This window comes from Vipera ursinii (assembly GCF_947247035.1).
Source record: "Vipera ursinii genome assembly, chromosome: 3".
NCBI lineage: Eukaryota > Metazoa > Chordata > Lepidosauria > Squamata > Viperidae > Vipera > Vipera ursinii.
In genome coordinates this window covers 134,636,926-134,650,690 of record NC_139516.1, presented here as the reverse complement: position 1 = coordinate 134,650,690, position 13,765 = coordinate 134,636,926, and the positions used below count along the sequence as shown (strand labels likewise).

The 13,765-nt window shown below is 37.8% G+C and overlaps 1 protein-coding gene across 1 annotated transcript in view; it reads left to right on the top strand.

Moving 5' to 3' along the window:
* CDH10 (cadherin 10) overlaps window positions 1-13,765 on the top strand; it is a gene marked incomplete at its 5' end in the record, with an annotated part of 98,588 nt that overhangs the window by 54,789 nt on the left and 30,034 nt on the right. The window contains one exon of the mRNA XM_083358091.1: window positions 12,231-12,350. Coding sequence (XP_083214217.1) covers window positions 12,231-12,350 — 120 coding nt within the window. The remainder of the gene's footprint in view (window positions 1-12,230; window positions 12,351-13,765) is intronic.

Sequence of the window (13,765 nt, the reverse complement as noted above, 5' to 3'; positions counted from 1 at the left end):
TTTAGAAGAAAATAACAGCTACCCAAGAAAACTGAAAGGAAATATAAAGAAAAGCAGAGGCACAAAAAATCAGCTTGTGATCAATAAATGTACATATAGTCTGCATTGATTATAAAAAGGTGTTTGATTCATTACCACATTGATTCATCAGTTTAGAAACAACTGTCAGTTAAAAACAATAGAATATTATGGGCTTATCAACATTAGGAGAGTCATCTTGCAGGGTGCTTATTATCACATTTATTATTTGACATTGCCACAATCCCACTTTCAATGATTTTTGAAGAAAAAAATCTTGACTGTCAAACAGCAACAAAATCTAATAAAATCTAGATTTGCTTTATGTGGATGATCTGAAGCTTTGTGAAAAATCAGAAATAAAAATCTTGCCACTGAAAAATACTCCAAGAATTGTTAATACCAATATAGAAGTGGAATTTAAATAAGAAAAATGTTCCTCTGTAGCAAGAAAGAAGAGTAAAATCACAAGGAATAATGGAATTGAAATACAGAGTGGCAAACCATCAGCAGCCATAAGGATGAAGACTGCTGTATCTAGGCATTTTACTGTTGGAGACAAAAAAAAAGCGTGGACAAGTTAAAAATATGATCAGTGAAAAATATATCCAAAGAGTGAAAAAAGTGCTAAAGACAAAATTGAATGGTGGAAATACCATCAAAGCCATCAATTCCTGGGGCCATATCTCTGAGATGCTATACAAAACAAGAGAACACATAACTGTTCAGTATGCATGACATTTCTGTAGTGATATTTGGATTATATCTATTCCGCAAAACTGGAGGCAGAGGTTTACCGTATTTTCCGGCGTATAAGACGACTTTTTAACCCATGAAAATCATCTCAAAAGTTGGGGGGGTCGTCTTATACGCCGGAAAATAGTACATAAATCAATCGAGCGCCCCCGTTCTTGCAAAGCCACTTCAAGCCTCCTTAGTCCAGTCCCCCCTCCAACGTGACTCTCCCTTCCCACCCCCAAGAGCCTCTCAGCCCCTTCCCCTCCCCCTTGCAAACGCCAGACCCCAGGAGCTCTTGCGTCTATTCCAAAGGGTGGGTGGAAGGAAAAGCCCTTTTTGGCTCCGGCTTGGCTGCAAGTCAGCGAGCCCGGAAAGGCACGCCCTCCCCTCTCACTGTGGAGGAAGCAGGGCAGGCTGGCGTCTGGTGGGAGGCGGCAGGGCAGTCCTGCGCACGCGCGCGCTCCCCGGCTCCTAAGGAGTCCTCGGGGAGCCATGACAGGCGCCTCACGCTCTTCCCTCTTGAGGCAGCATCGGCGGAGCTGTCCGGCGTCGGGCAGTCCTGCACACGAGCACACTCCCTGGCTGCTAAGGAGCGCTCCTTAGCAGCCGGGGAGTGCGCGCGTGTGCAGGACTGCCCTGCCGGCTCCCGCCCGACGCTCTTCCCTCTTGAGGCAGCATCCCCGAGGACTCCTTAGGAGCTGGGGAGCGATGCTGCCTCAAGAGGGAAGAGCGTTGGGCGGGAGCCGGCAGGGCAGTCCTGCACACGCGCGCACTCCCCGGCTGCTAAGGAGTGCTCCTTAACAGCCGGGGAGCGCGTGCGTGCGCAGGACTGCCCTGACGGCTGACGCCTGACGGCTCCGCCGATGCTGCCTCAAGAGGGAAGAGTGTGAGGTGCCTGCCATGGCTCCCCGAGGACTCCTTAGGAGCCGGGGAGCGCGGGCTTGCGCAGGACTGCCCTGCCGGCTCCCGCCAGAAGCCAGCCTGCCCTGCTTCCTCCACAGTGAGAGGGGAGGGCGTGCCTTCCCGGGCTCGCTGATTTTCTGGCGTATAAGACAAAAAATCTTGAAAATCATCTCAAAAGTTGGGGGTCGTCTTATACGCCCAGTCGTCTTATACGGCGGAAAATACGGTACTTCGGATCAAGCACAAAAAGAGAGAAGCAACCTGGAATTAAGGAGACGCTTCCTAACAGTGAGGACAATTAACCAGTGGAACAGCTTTTGCCTTTGTGGGTGCTTCAACACTGAACGTTTTTAGGAAGAGACTGGACAGTCACTTGTCTGAAATGGTATAGGGTTTCCTGCTTGAGCCGGGGGTTGGACTAGAAAACCTCCAAGGTGCCTTTCAGCTATATTCTGATTGATTGATTGTTAAAGAAAAGCATGCATTGGCTGATTATGTAAAAGACAGCCAAAACCAAGCATTGATTGATGTAATTAAAAATTGGAAGTTAATAAATGTATGGAAACAAAAATTGAATATCAAAATAAGGTACTAAAACCCCAAACTGAATCTGGCAAGGGAAATAGCACTATGTGGTCAATTTCTACAAAAGATCAGGGGGAAAGTGGATAAAGATAAAAATCTGGCTGAACATTAAAAAAAGAAAGGAACTGAACTCTTGGTTTTGGCTGCATAAAAACAAGTAATTCAAACTAGTGTAATCAAGGAGAGAATTTTTTTTTAAAAAAACATCAAATGTTTCAAAGTGTAAATTGTACAAAGCCGAAGAAACAGTAGATCACATAGTCAGCTTGTGCATGAAGATTGCACAAACCGATTATAAACAATGACATAACACAGCTGGCAAACTTAACTTTTAACTGGAACATATGTAAAAATGATCACATCCCAGTAAAGAAAAATTGGTGGGAACATAGAGTTGAAAAAGTAGTAGAAAATGGGAAGGTTAAGTTTTATTTATTTATTAGGAAATTTATTTGCCGTCCATCTCATATCCAACAACTCTAGGTGGCTGGAAGCATGAAAAATACTGTGGAATTTCCAAATACAAACTGATAAAGTCTTGGCTCATAATACACCAGATTTGTGTGGTTGAAAAGAGGAAAGCATGGATACTTAATGTGGCAATTACGTATGTAATGCTAATACATACAACATCCCAGGTCACGGGTGTCAAACTCGCCGCATCACATGACGTGTTGCGATGTATTGTGACTTTTTTCACATTGCAGGAGCTGGGGAAGGCGCAGCCTCCACATGATGCAACCGGCCCATGGGCCTGCAGTTTGACACCCCTGTCCTAACTTCTTAGGAAGAATTCAATAGGTATGAAGGCCAACGTCAACCAAATAACTGGCATCTGTGATTGATTTTCTACACCAGAAGAAAGCCAGATTAAAACTTTGGCTCCACATGATTCTTAAATATTATTATTATCTGTAATCCGGCAGCAATCTTTCTGATTGCCAAGATTAGCAGTTTATATATTTAAAAGATTTTGAGCTCCACTGATCCTGTAAACCTTAAAACCGTGGATCACTGTTGTTGTTGTTGTTGTTGTTGTTGTTGTTGTTGTTATTATTATTATTATTATTATTATTATTATTATTATTATTATTATTATTATTATTATTATTAGCCAGCCTTATTAGGTGGTTCTGGCATTAAAATGACTCCACATATACTTCAGAAAGCCCAACAGATCATTTTGAACATAGGATATCCCATCTCATGTTCAGAACAAATGTTTCATGCTAAAAACAGGCCCCTTTGAGATTACGATATTTCAAATCTGAAATGCTTTGCATTGTTTAGCCAAGATAATTTTATATTTACTCAGAATTTAGTCCTACTTTTCAACTTTAATTAGAAGGAACACCATCAACCTTAACATTATTTCATTACTTCTCTTCAACTTCTTCAATTATCCTTTCATCCTCAAGAAAGTCCATTAATTAGCAGTTACTCTCACTGAAATCCTTTTATTAAAAATGATAATGCACAATTAATTAAACTTTAACCCTATTCTGAAAGTAATTTAGTATTGAGCAATTAAGATTTTCCAGCCCTTGGGTGACCTTGTCTGGGATCAGAAGCTAAGAACGTTCGTATCTGCTTTGTACTTGGATGGGAGATTTCCCAAGCTGTAGGATACACTGAGAAGTCACAAAATATCCCCTATAAAGGCTGTGGCATATCACTTTTATATTCTTGCCAAGAAAATTGTATTAAGTCACTAAAAGTCAAGCTCAACCTGAAGGAGATTTTGCTTTAATTAAGATTTAATTACTATTACTATATTACTCTTGAACAGAAACTAATTAAGCAGCTAGAAGTCAGTAAGAGAATAAAACCTACTGAAAGGCCTTATAAGCTCTGTTTAGTTTCTAAACAGCAATATTGTAAGCTCTGTCACACATACAATGCTATAAATGTGTGTGCCTGTGATATGCCGCATATTTCAGAACTGAAAAATGGTAAAACTATTGAATATAATACAATAACACTTGTTTTTTCCCCAAAAAGAAAATTACCAAAAAAGAGCAATTCCAGACTAAGAAATTGATGTGAAAATAGCTGTGATTATAGAATGAATCTCTCACACACACATATTATTCAGCTTAAACCAAATAATAAAACACTGCTTTATATCTATGCCTCATCACTTAGGCAGAAGGTAAAAATGAATCAGGAAAGCTAGCAAAGGATAGGGAAGGAGCCTCTGAGGATACTGGCTTCATGCATGATGCAATAAGCAACTAATAACCTCATCCTCTGTCAGAAATAATGTAGTTATTCCAACCTTTCTTATGCACTCCACTCCACTTTGGCTCCGGTGGAGATGCTTGTAACAATAATTGGTATTTTGTCCTTAGTTATAAAATTGGATGGTATCCAAAGTCTAATCTGTTAAATAAGGACTGGAATATTTTAACCAATATGGTCATATGACTGGCAGGACAACATATGTAAAGTCAAAAAAAAGTTGCAAAACAAAAATGTTTTTAAACTAGTATGCAGTCTTTAGAAATGCATTTCAAGTCATCGAGGTTTATTTTGAAGCAGATATATATAAGACTGCTGTGAAATAAAATTGTTATTTATGGCAGAAAGTAACCCATCGTTCTTTCTCTATTTGCAAATGTAATGAATTATATACTAACTATAAAATAATAAGCTACTTGCTAGTGAAGGTTTGCCTAAAATAATGCAAGCTATGTACAGGTGGGCCTCGACCACAATTGAGCCCAAAATTTCTGTTGCTAAGTGAGACATTTGTTAAGTGAGTTTTGCCCCATTTTGTAACCTATCTTGCTACAATTCTTAAGTGAATCACCACAGTTGTTAAGTTAGTAACATGGTTATTAAGTAAGGCTGGCTTCTCCATTGACTTTACTTGTCATAAGGTCGCAAAAGGGAATTGCGTGACTTGGGGACACTGCATCTGTCATAAATATGAGTCAGCTGCCAAGCATCTGAATTTTGATCATGTGGGAATGCTGCAGTGGTCATAAGTGTGAAAAATAGTCATAAGTCACTTTTTCAATTCAGTTGTAACTTCAAATGGTTGCTAAATGAACTGTTATAAATCAAGGATTACCTACAGTATGAAATTCAAGCTGTGCAGGTTTACCCATCTTGGCTAAATCAGAAAAAAAAATACATTGGGACTAAAATGTTAAGGGAAAATATTCCATAGTTCAATAGATCAAAGTTACCTTGTAATCAGACTTTGAATTAAGATTGTAGAGGGATTCAGACATTCTGTATTATGAGATGTGTCTCTGTGTGCATTATTTCTACTTTTATTATTATTTCTGTATAAAGTGTCTTCAACCTCTTTCAGTCTGTAAACTTTCACATAATTCTTTCAGCTAGACGTACTCATGTTGTAACTTGTTACAGCAAGAGAAAGAAAGGAAATTGCCAAAGATATCCACAGGGCTTTATTGTAGATTAGTAACTTGAAACTGCTTATTTCCACACCTAAATCCATCACTTACGCCATGTTTTTAAATATCTTTTGATATCTTTGAAGTGCAAACTCCCAAGTTCCTCTAATTCTTTAATCTCAGCTTTGATGATAAATTCTCAAATCTTGCTATTAATCAACCTGTACTTTATTCTTTGTCCACATTTCAGTTTGAAGTGGAACGTCATTAATAATAGATGTCTGGCTACGTCCTGCCTTGTTTGTTAGAAAAGATGAGGGGAGAAGTCTGTCCCTGTGTTTCCTTTTTCTCTTCCACACCAATTAAAGAAAAGATGTATTATTTTCTCACAGTTGTCCCCATTTTATTAGACTGCATATAAAGAATTGGCAATCATTACCTAATGCTGTTAGAGGCAAACATGTTCAGTCTCTCCTCAAAAATGCATATATTTCTCTCATCCTTTACCACTCTCCAGAATGATTTTAAAAGAAGGAGGGGGGGCATTGTTGGTAGGCAAAAAAAGAATATATGAATGGAGGAGGGGAAACCCTGAGAAGTAAGCTGTTCCCACTATAATTATAAAGCTGAGAAGTACTGTACATGGAAGTTAAGATTATAAGGAAAAATGTTATTGAATGAACAGATGGATGGACAGATGGATAGATGCAGTGGTGGGATTCAGCCAGTTCACACCACTTCGGCAGAACCAGTACCTATTTTTTTGCTGCCCAGGCCCAAAATGGACTTCTGGAAGTGGCATCCACACAGAGAACCAGTTGTTCACATATTTGAATCTCACCACTGGATAGATGGACTAACTTTAAACATAGGAGAGCACAAACAACATGAAGAATCATCTGTAGAATGGAACACTGTTCTGGGAAATGGTGTTCATTCCTTACATGGTTGAATTCACCTTGGGTTTAAGGGGAGGTTGCTGCTCACAAGCAGGGAAAAGTAGAAAAACACAAGCAATTAATTAACTATGTCTGTGGATCTGCTTGGTGAGAGAAGATCCTTCCCACAAATATCTAGCCATATAAAGCACTGTTTCAAGCAGCCAGGAATTGCTTGTTCATTCACTCTGACTCACTGTGACTGGTAACACAAATGAATATGAAAATGTGTCAATGACATGGCATCCTAATGCTGTCTCTGGAGGACAAAAGCCCCGTTAAAAAAGATTCATTTTGCTTTTATATAAGAGAAGAAGATACACATTTTATATCTTGTTTTTTGTTTATGTATATTCTAAGGGATTTCACAAGAACTTCAGTTTATAAGATCCTATAGCACCAGCTGTTTAACTTTCCCTCACTCCCTCATTACTCTATAAGTAGTATATATGTCCTAAATATAAATCCGCTGTGTACGAAACAATCAGTGATTATCCCAGAAGGTTGGCAGATTAAAAGATCTAGAGGCTCTAGTTTAAGCTTTAGTTTTCAAAGCCCCCTCCTCAATAACATTTTTTTTCCTCTTGCAGCAACAGTTTTCACTGTTTGTGTGTGCATATGCACATTTACACATATCTCTTTTTGAGTCTGTTAGTTTGTTTATTTGTTTTTGTCATTTTAATAAGATTAAAGCATTTTTTCTTGATCTGCAGCTGCTATCTTATCCATGGTTGCTACTTCACAATATTCATTCCATTTCTGCCTCCTAGCCTATTTGTTCTATGGCTTTCTCTACCAAACTTTTACAACCTTGGATTTTCAGGATTTAATAGCTCATCTTTTGAATTACTCAAGCCATGTTTTTTTTTCAGCATTGCTGATTGCTGACATCCTTCCTTGTTGAGCTTTGAGCTTTTAATCTTTTCTACCTCCTGTCTCAGAAATATCAGGGCAAAATTCACACAGGTATGATCTATCTCTGAGTCCACAGGCAGTCTGCAGAAGGTATCCTGCTAACATTTGGAGCCAGCATTCCCTTTGTCTTTGCTTTCAGAAGTAAAGCATGGTATTTTTAGCAGCTTCCATTTCCTTCCTCCGCGGTTTTCTCATTGACTCTATCATTAGTATGATGTGGCATCTTTTTCGCTTCTAGATCCGTTACACTTCTTAACAAGGCGTCCTTCATCTTACCATCATTTGTCCTAGAGGTTTTATTGCATAATACTGTTACTATTGTTTCTTCATCATACTCTGTGTGTGTGTGTGTGTGTGTGTGTGTGTGTGTGTGTGTGTGTGTGTGTGTGTGTGTAGTATAGATATTATTGCATGGAGGGTAAATCAGCAAAAATGCTTTGGTATCAGAAGAATGAAATTGAGAGAGCATCCCAGAATGGCAAAACTATACATAATCATAAAGTAGTTCACTTATATTTTGGCTGCTAAGATAAAGTCATCAACCTGGGAAATATAGGTCGTGCTGCAGCATAGATAGATTAGAGATAGATAGACAAACAGACAAACAATCTTCTATTGTCTCAAAGGTACTTTTTCAGAAGGCAACTGGACTTCGTTTTTCTTGAGGAAGACATTTTATTTCTCATCCATTTATTTCTTCAGTTTTCGGTTTGTTTGTGTTTTTTTTTCCTTGAGGAAGACATTTTGCATCTTCAGAACTGAAGGAAAAAACAAAGTCCAGTTGCTTTTTGAAAAAGCACCTTTGAGACAGTCATGACCTGGATGGCTGAGAATCTCCAAAGACAATCTTGCTTCTAGTTACAAGACAATGCTTGCAGAGATATCTGACTTTTAATTATATTTTACTAACATTTTATTCATTTGTTAAATTTATATCTTAACTTTTTTCCAGAACTTCAGGCAGAATAAACAATTATCTTTCCTCACAGCCATTAACCTTAGAGGTAGTTTGTTGTAAGAGACAGTGTGACCTAACATCATTCATGAAGCTTTTACGTCCAAGAGTAGACTTAAATATGGATCTTCTTGGTCCTAGCTTATGAAATAGCAACTGTTACTGTGGTGTAATGTGGTCTGGATTCCCAGGAAGAAGTGGATTTCAGAGAAATAAGGCAGCAAAGATCAGAGAAGTTTGATTGGGAAGAAGAAGGAAAAACTGATCCTCCCTAGAAGTTCTCAGAGTATATTTTTAATGATGTGAATAGTTTCCTTTAGTTGGGTAAGATTCTATCTATTTATAGGTAAGGAACAATAAAGGAAACTGCTTAGAAGTAACTCTGTATGTTTCTTGGTTTTTGGAACCTGACATTTTCACACTGGTCGCACTAACTCACTAAATCATGTTCCCCTCTACTATAATGTTCCTCGCCACTCCCCAAAGTTAATTTCCATTAAATAAAACTTTTAATGCATTTTGGTGGGAATCAAAGTACTTATTTAACAATGCCACATAGTAAAAGATCACATCTGAGTCCCACATGTCCCACTTCAGATGACTCAAGTAAGGAAAACAAATTGTGTACTTAGTGGGGCTTAGCTCTATGTACCTAGAAGAGTGGAGGAATTTTTCTAACATTCAAGGGCCACAAAAGTTTGAAGAGAGATAAGATAAATAAATCTCACCAAGGGTTTTCTAAATTTCAAGAAAGAAGGAAAGAGAAACCTATTGAATCTTGCTTTTCTTAGAGCAATATTACTTCAATCAGAACAGAGCTGGAACGGACCCTCAAGGTCTTCTAGTCCAACCCCTTGCTCAAGCAAAAGACCCTACGCCATTTCAGACAGATGGTTGTCCAGTCTTTTCTTAAATGATGAAGCATCTACAACTTTTGAAGGCAAGCTGTTCCACTTGTGGAAACTAACTGGAAGTAGTGAGGAAGTTTAAAAATAAAAATATATATGCTTTTAGTATTATCATGTAATCATATTTTATATTTTATAATAATCATTTTATAATCAATTGCTTGAGTAGATGCTTGAGTAGAATATGGGGAAAAATACAGGCCTCAAGTGGAGGGAGGGGGAGAACAGGAGTTACTATGGGGCCCAAATGTGAGTCACTATCTAGGAATTGTTTTTAAGTACCTTCTGGTGCCTGGTACCCCTGGCAGGTGTAGAACATGGGAGACATCTCTCCTCTAGAATTGATAGTAGGGGAGGGATCTTATTAGTATAATGTAAGCAAACAGGGGCAGAGATAATGTATTGTGTTTAGGCGCTTCTGATAGATTGTAACCTCCAAAGCCTAAGCCAATGGGGCCTTGGAGGAGGGAATGGGGCATCGTGATAGGATGTATAATAATATGTGATTTTGGAATTTGGGGTGTGGTTCAGTGTTTGGCTACATTGTTTGCCTTCCTGAATCCACCACCTTTGCAAACCGTTACTTTTTAGACTTTGTTGTGAAGTCTAATAAACTTCTTTTCTATTTGTAACACAAACAGAGTGAATTTCAATTTGTGACTATTTTTGTGTTTAACACACTGGCTAATTGTTCTTCATAACAGTGACAACAATTAAGCAGTGGAACGTAATATTATATACAGTATTATACAGAATATCCTAATTATCAAAACCAAGAATGATAGTTTCTTGAAAGTTGGTTCCTTGATGAGTTTAGATAAAGCTCCTCGGCTGCAAAAAAAAAAGTTAACGGAAAATAGTACTACGCAGTTTGGAAATTCCTTCTGAAATTCTTGAATGCTTTGGATAGGGGCTGAGAGCAGTGCACACTGGCAGGGATAAAAGCATGGCTGGCAGGCAAAAATGAAATAATTCTCTAGAAAAGTAAGTATAATATGCAAAAATATAATAAGCAAGGTACTGCTGGAAGGCTGAGTCAGGAGTTTCACTTAAATTTAACTCAGAAGTCTTTGAAGGCTGTGCAGTTTCTAAAATGGCTAAAGATAGAGATGAAATAGAAAGGAAGGCTCTTAATGTATTCAAATTGATCAGCATGGATTAGTCTTCCAAGTGATTAGCATGGGGAAATGGAAGGCAAGAAAGCTACAGGGGAGAATTCACTGTGCCTTTAAAACTGACCAAATTATTTCTTACAATTTTATTAAACAGTTGAAACCAATCTCCTGCTTTAATTATCAGGCATTTATCTCTGATGGATTAAATTGTACGGCGGCGGCAAAGATTTTCTAGGAGTTTTTTTTTCCCATTGTTACTAAATTGCCAGAGTTTAAGAAATGAATAGACAAGGTTGGCATAAGATTTAATGATGGCTACCAGCTCTGGCTGGTTTTTGTCTTTCAAAAAGATGCATGCCAAAGTAGGAAAGAAAAGAGGTATTTGCTTAATTTCTTGCTTTCTTGCTTAATTTCCTTCCAGGATTGCTAGCAAGTTTCTTCTACACATTTAAACTAATTTGACTTATTCACAAAATAATCCAGGAGAAATATCTCCTAACCTCAAACACCTTCAAATTACCTACCACTGCATTGCTTGTGTGAGATACCTCTTTGAATAATGTTTGCAGGTGTGTAGTTGTATCTTCTGAATAACAGCATTTCTGAAGAAGTTTTCTCCACCATTCTATTCCTTCTCTTTTAAAACAGAAGCGGGCAGCCATTCAATAAGCAAGGTGGAACATAAAATTAGAAGCTTGCAAGCTTTTAAGGCCTTTTCCTCACTAGTGATTTAGGACAGGTTGATATTATCTCCCAGCCATCTTTGAAATGATATACTCTCTGTTCTCATGACTGTTATTTTGTAATTACAGAAAATGTTAGAATAGAAACCATTTCAAAAGTACATAACTAGTTCAGAGGCAGGAGCTGCCAACATTTCTTCAAGGAAAATAAATACTTCATGTGCATTACATTCCCTGGCCTTTTTTTAAAGGCTTTAGATAAGTATGTGTTGGTATCACCCAAGTATCCATCAAGAACTAACAATACGTATATTATTTTACATAATATATGAGGAAAACATCCTTGCCTCAAGAAGCAGCATTCATATTGCTGGTGAAAGGCAGCCAAAGATCCTTGTCAACTAAATATTATTGAAGTCACAGAACTGCTAGAGAAACACTAGCATTTACTTTTTCCCTGAAACATTCCCACCCTGCCAGTTGATAATGTGTCCAAAAGAAACATACAGTATACAGTATGGTATGAACCTTCTGGAGATGTTCTCAGGGTTTTGAGACCTAAATGTTGGAAGCAACACAGAAATGACATGCTGAAATAATGGTGTTTTTTATTTTATTTTTTGAGAAATTATAGGAAATATAGCCTGTCACTAAAAATGGTGCCTCAGCTATCAACTTTCTGGAAATTTTCTGAAAAGGGGATACCTTTATTATTATTATTATTTTCTCTGTCTCAAAAGGACTGACTGGAGGAAAAATGAAGGGAGGGGGAGAGAGGGTGAGACAGACAGACAGACTTTCAGTGAAATGTATGTAATTTTGAACATTCCAGAATATGATTTGGGAAAGCCACGAATATGATGAAAAAAATAAAAGGGAGAAAAAAAGAACTGCAGCTTTTAGTAAGCAGCATGAATCTCATGAATATCTAATGCTGAGGTGTTTACATTCTTATTGCAGTGAAGATATAATTATCTGTAGGCCCCTCAGCTCTCTGGTCAAAATATAATGTTGATAAATGTTTTCATTAATAGAGCAACAGTTTAAAAGAAAGGGCATTGGTTTTGACATAATACTAATTAATTTCCATTTCCATTATTCTAGGTACTTCTGTTGTTCAAGTCACAGCCACTGATGCTGATGACCCTTCGTATGGAAATAGTGCCAGAATTATCTACAGCATACTCCAGGGCCAGCCATATTTCTCTGTGGAGCCAGAAACAGGTGTTGTAGTTATTGTTCTTAATTAAGGATTTCTGCCTTGTCAGAAAATGGTACTCACATTATTCTTCAGCTGCATGTCATATTCAAAATAGCTTAAATTCTCTTAAAGTATAGGAGAAAAATGTTACAATAACCATAACTTAATTCAGATCTAGGTACTAATTGGGTAGCAATTAAATTTTGATATGGATTTACTTAAGAAATTGTTGTTTCCTAATCTGAAGCTAGGTGAAAAAGATTAAACAAAGGTTTCATACCATAAAAAATGATTAGTAATGACTATTTCAAAGATTCTGGGAAGTTACATAAAGGAGAATATTTATAGCTCAGGGTTGAAATGGGTTGGTTGTAGCTCAGGATTGGTGCCCTCTGAGCTTAGTTATTTTCTTGCAGACATTTCATTACCCAAGCTAGGTAACATCATCAGTGTTAGCAAGGAATGGAGTTTGCCCTGTCAGTGGGGTGATCATAGAGGTTCTTTGATTGGGCTGTTTACTGTTAGCTTGCTGGGTAGATTCATCCCCACCAACACTGACAGAGCAAGCCACTAAAATATAAACTGACAGCAAACCACACTCCTTACTAGCACTGATGATGTTTCCTAGTTTGGGTAATGAAACTTCTGCAAGAAAACAATCACGCTCAGAGAGTACCCTACATGCTGTAATTTATCTGAATCCTGCACTTGGTACTATATACAATTTATATATTGTTAAAATGATATAGTCTAATGTCAGTAGGTCCAGGGCAAAGCAGCATAATAGATATTTAAAAGATGTTGTATCTGAATGAAAATTCAAAATTCAGTTCCGTAGAAAACTTTAAAAAGTGTTGAAAGTTAATAATGGTGATATATATGATGCATGGAATAAGTAATGTGAGTATCCAGTTTCAGAAAATCAGTGGAACTACGTTTGAAAAATAGTTAAACTCTTTTGTACCTTAAACCTTCATTTAAGAAAGATTTTCAAAACACCTTTCCAACTATTGCCCCGTTGGTTTGTTATCAGTAGTATGCAAATTTTGAGCTATGCATCTGTTAAATAAATTAGCAATGTGGCCAACAGACTCTTGGGAACTCAGGAGGCTGAGTTCAGAGCAAGTTATTCTATATTGGATCGCTGTCTGATCTTATACCATTTCACAGAGAAATACTCCTAAGAACTAAAACATAATCTTTTTAAAAATCGCGCCTAGCAGCTGCTTGGTGCATATCAGCTGCTAGGCGCAATTTTTAAAAATCAACCAGAGACCGGCCTTTTCCAACAAAGCCGGAACCACTGTGATTATACACCAGCGAGCTTGTCACGAATAGGCCACACCCACATTCCACAATTTGACCGTTATAACTGCCATATAAGTGTATGTACTGACTCCCTTATCATTCAGCCCTTCCTCTGATGATGTCAACAGCT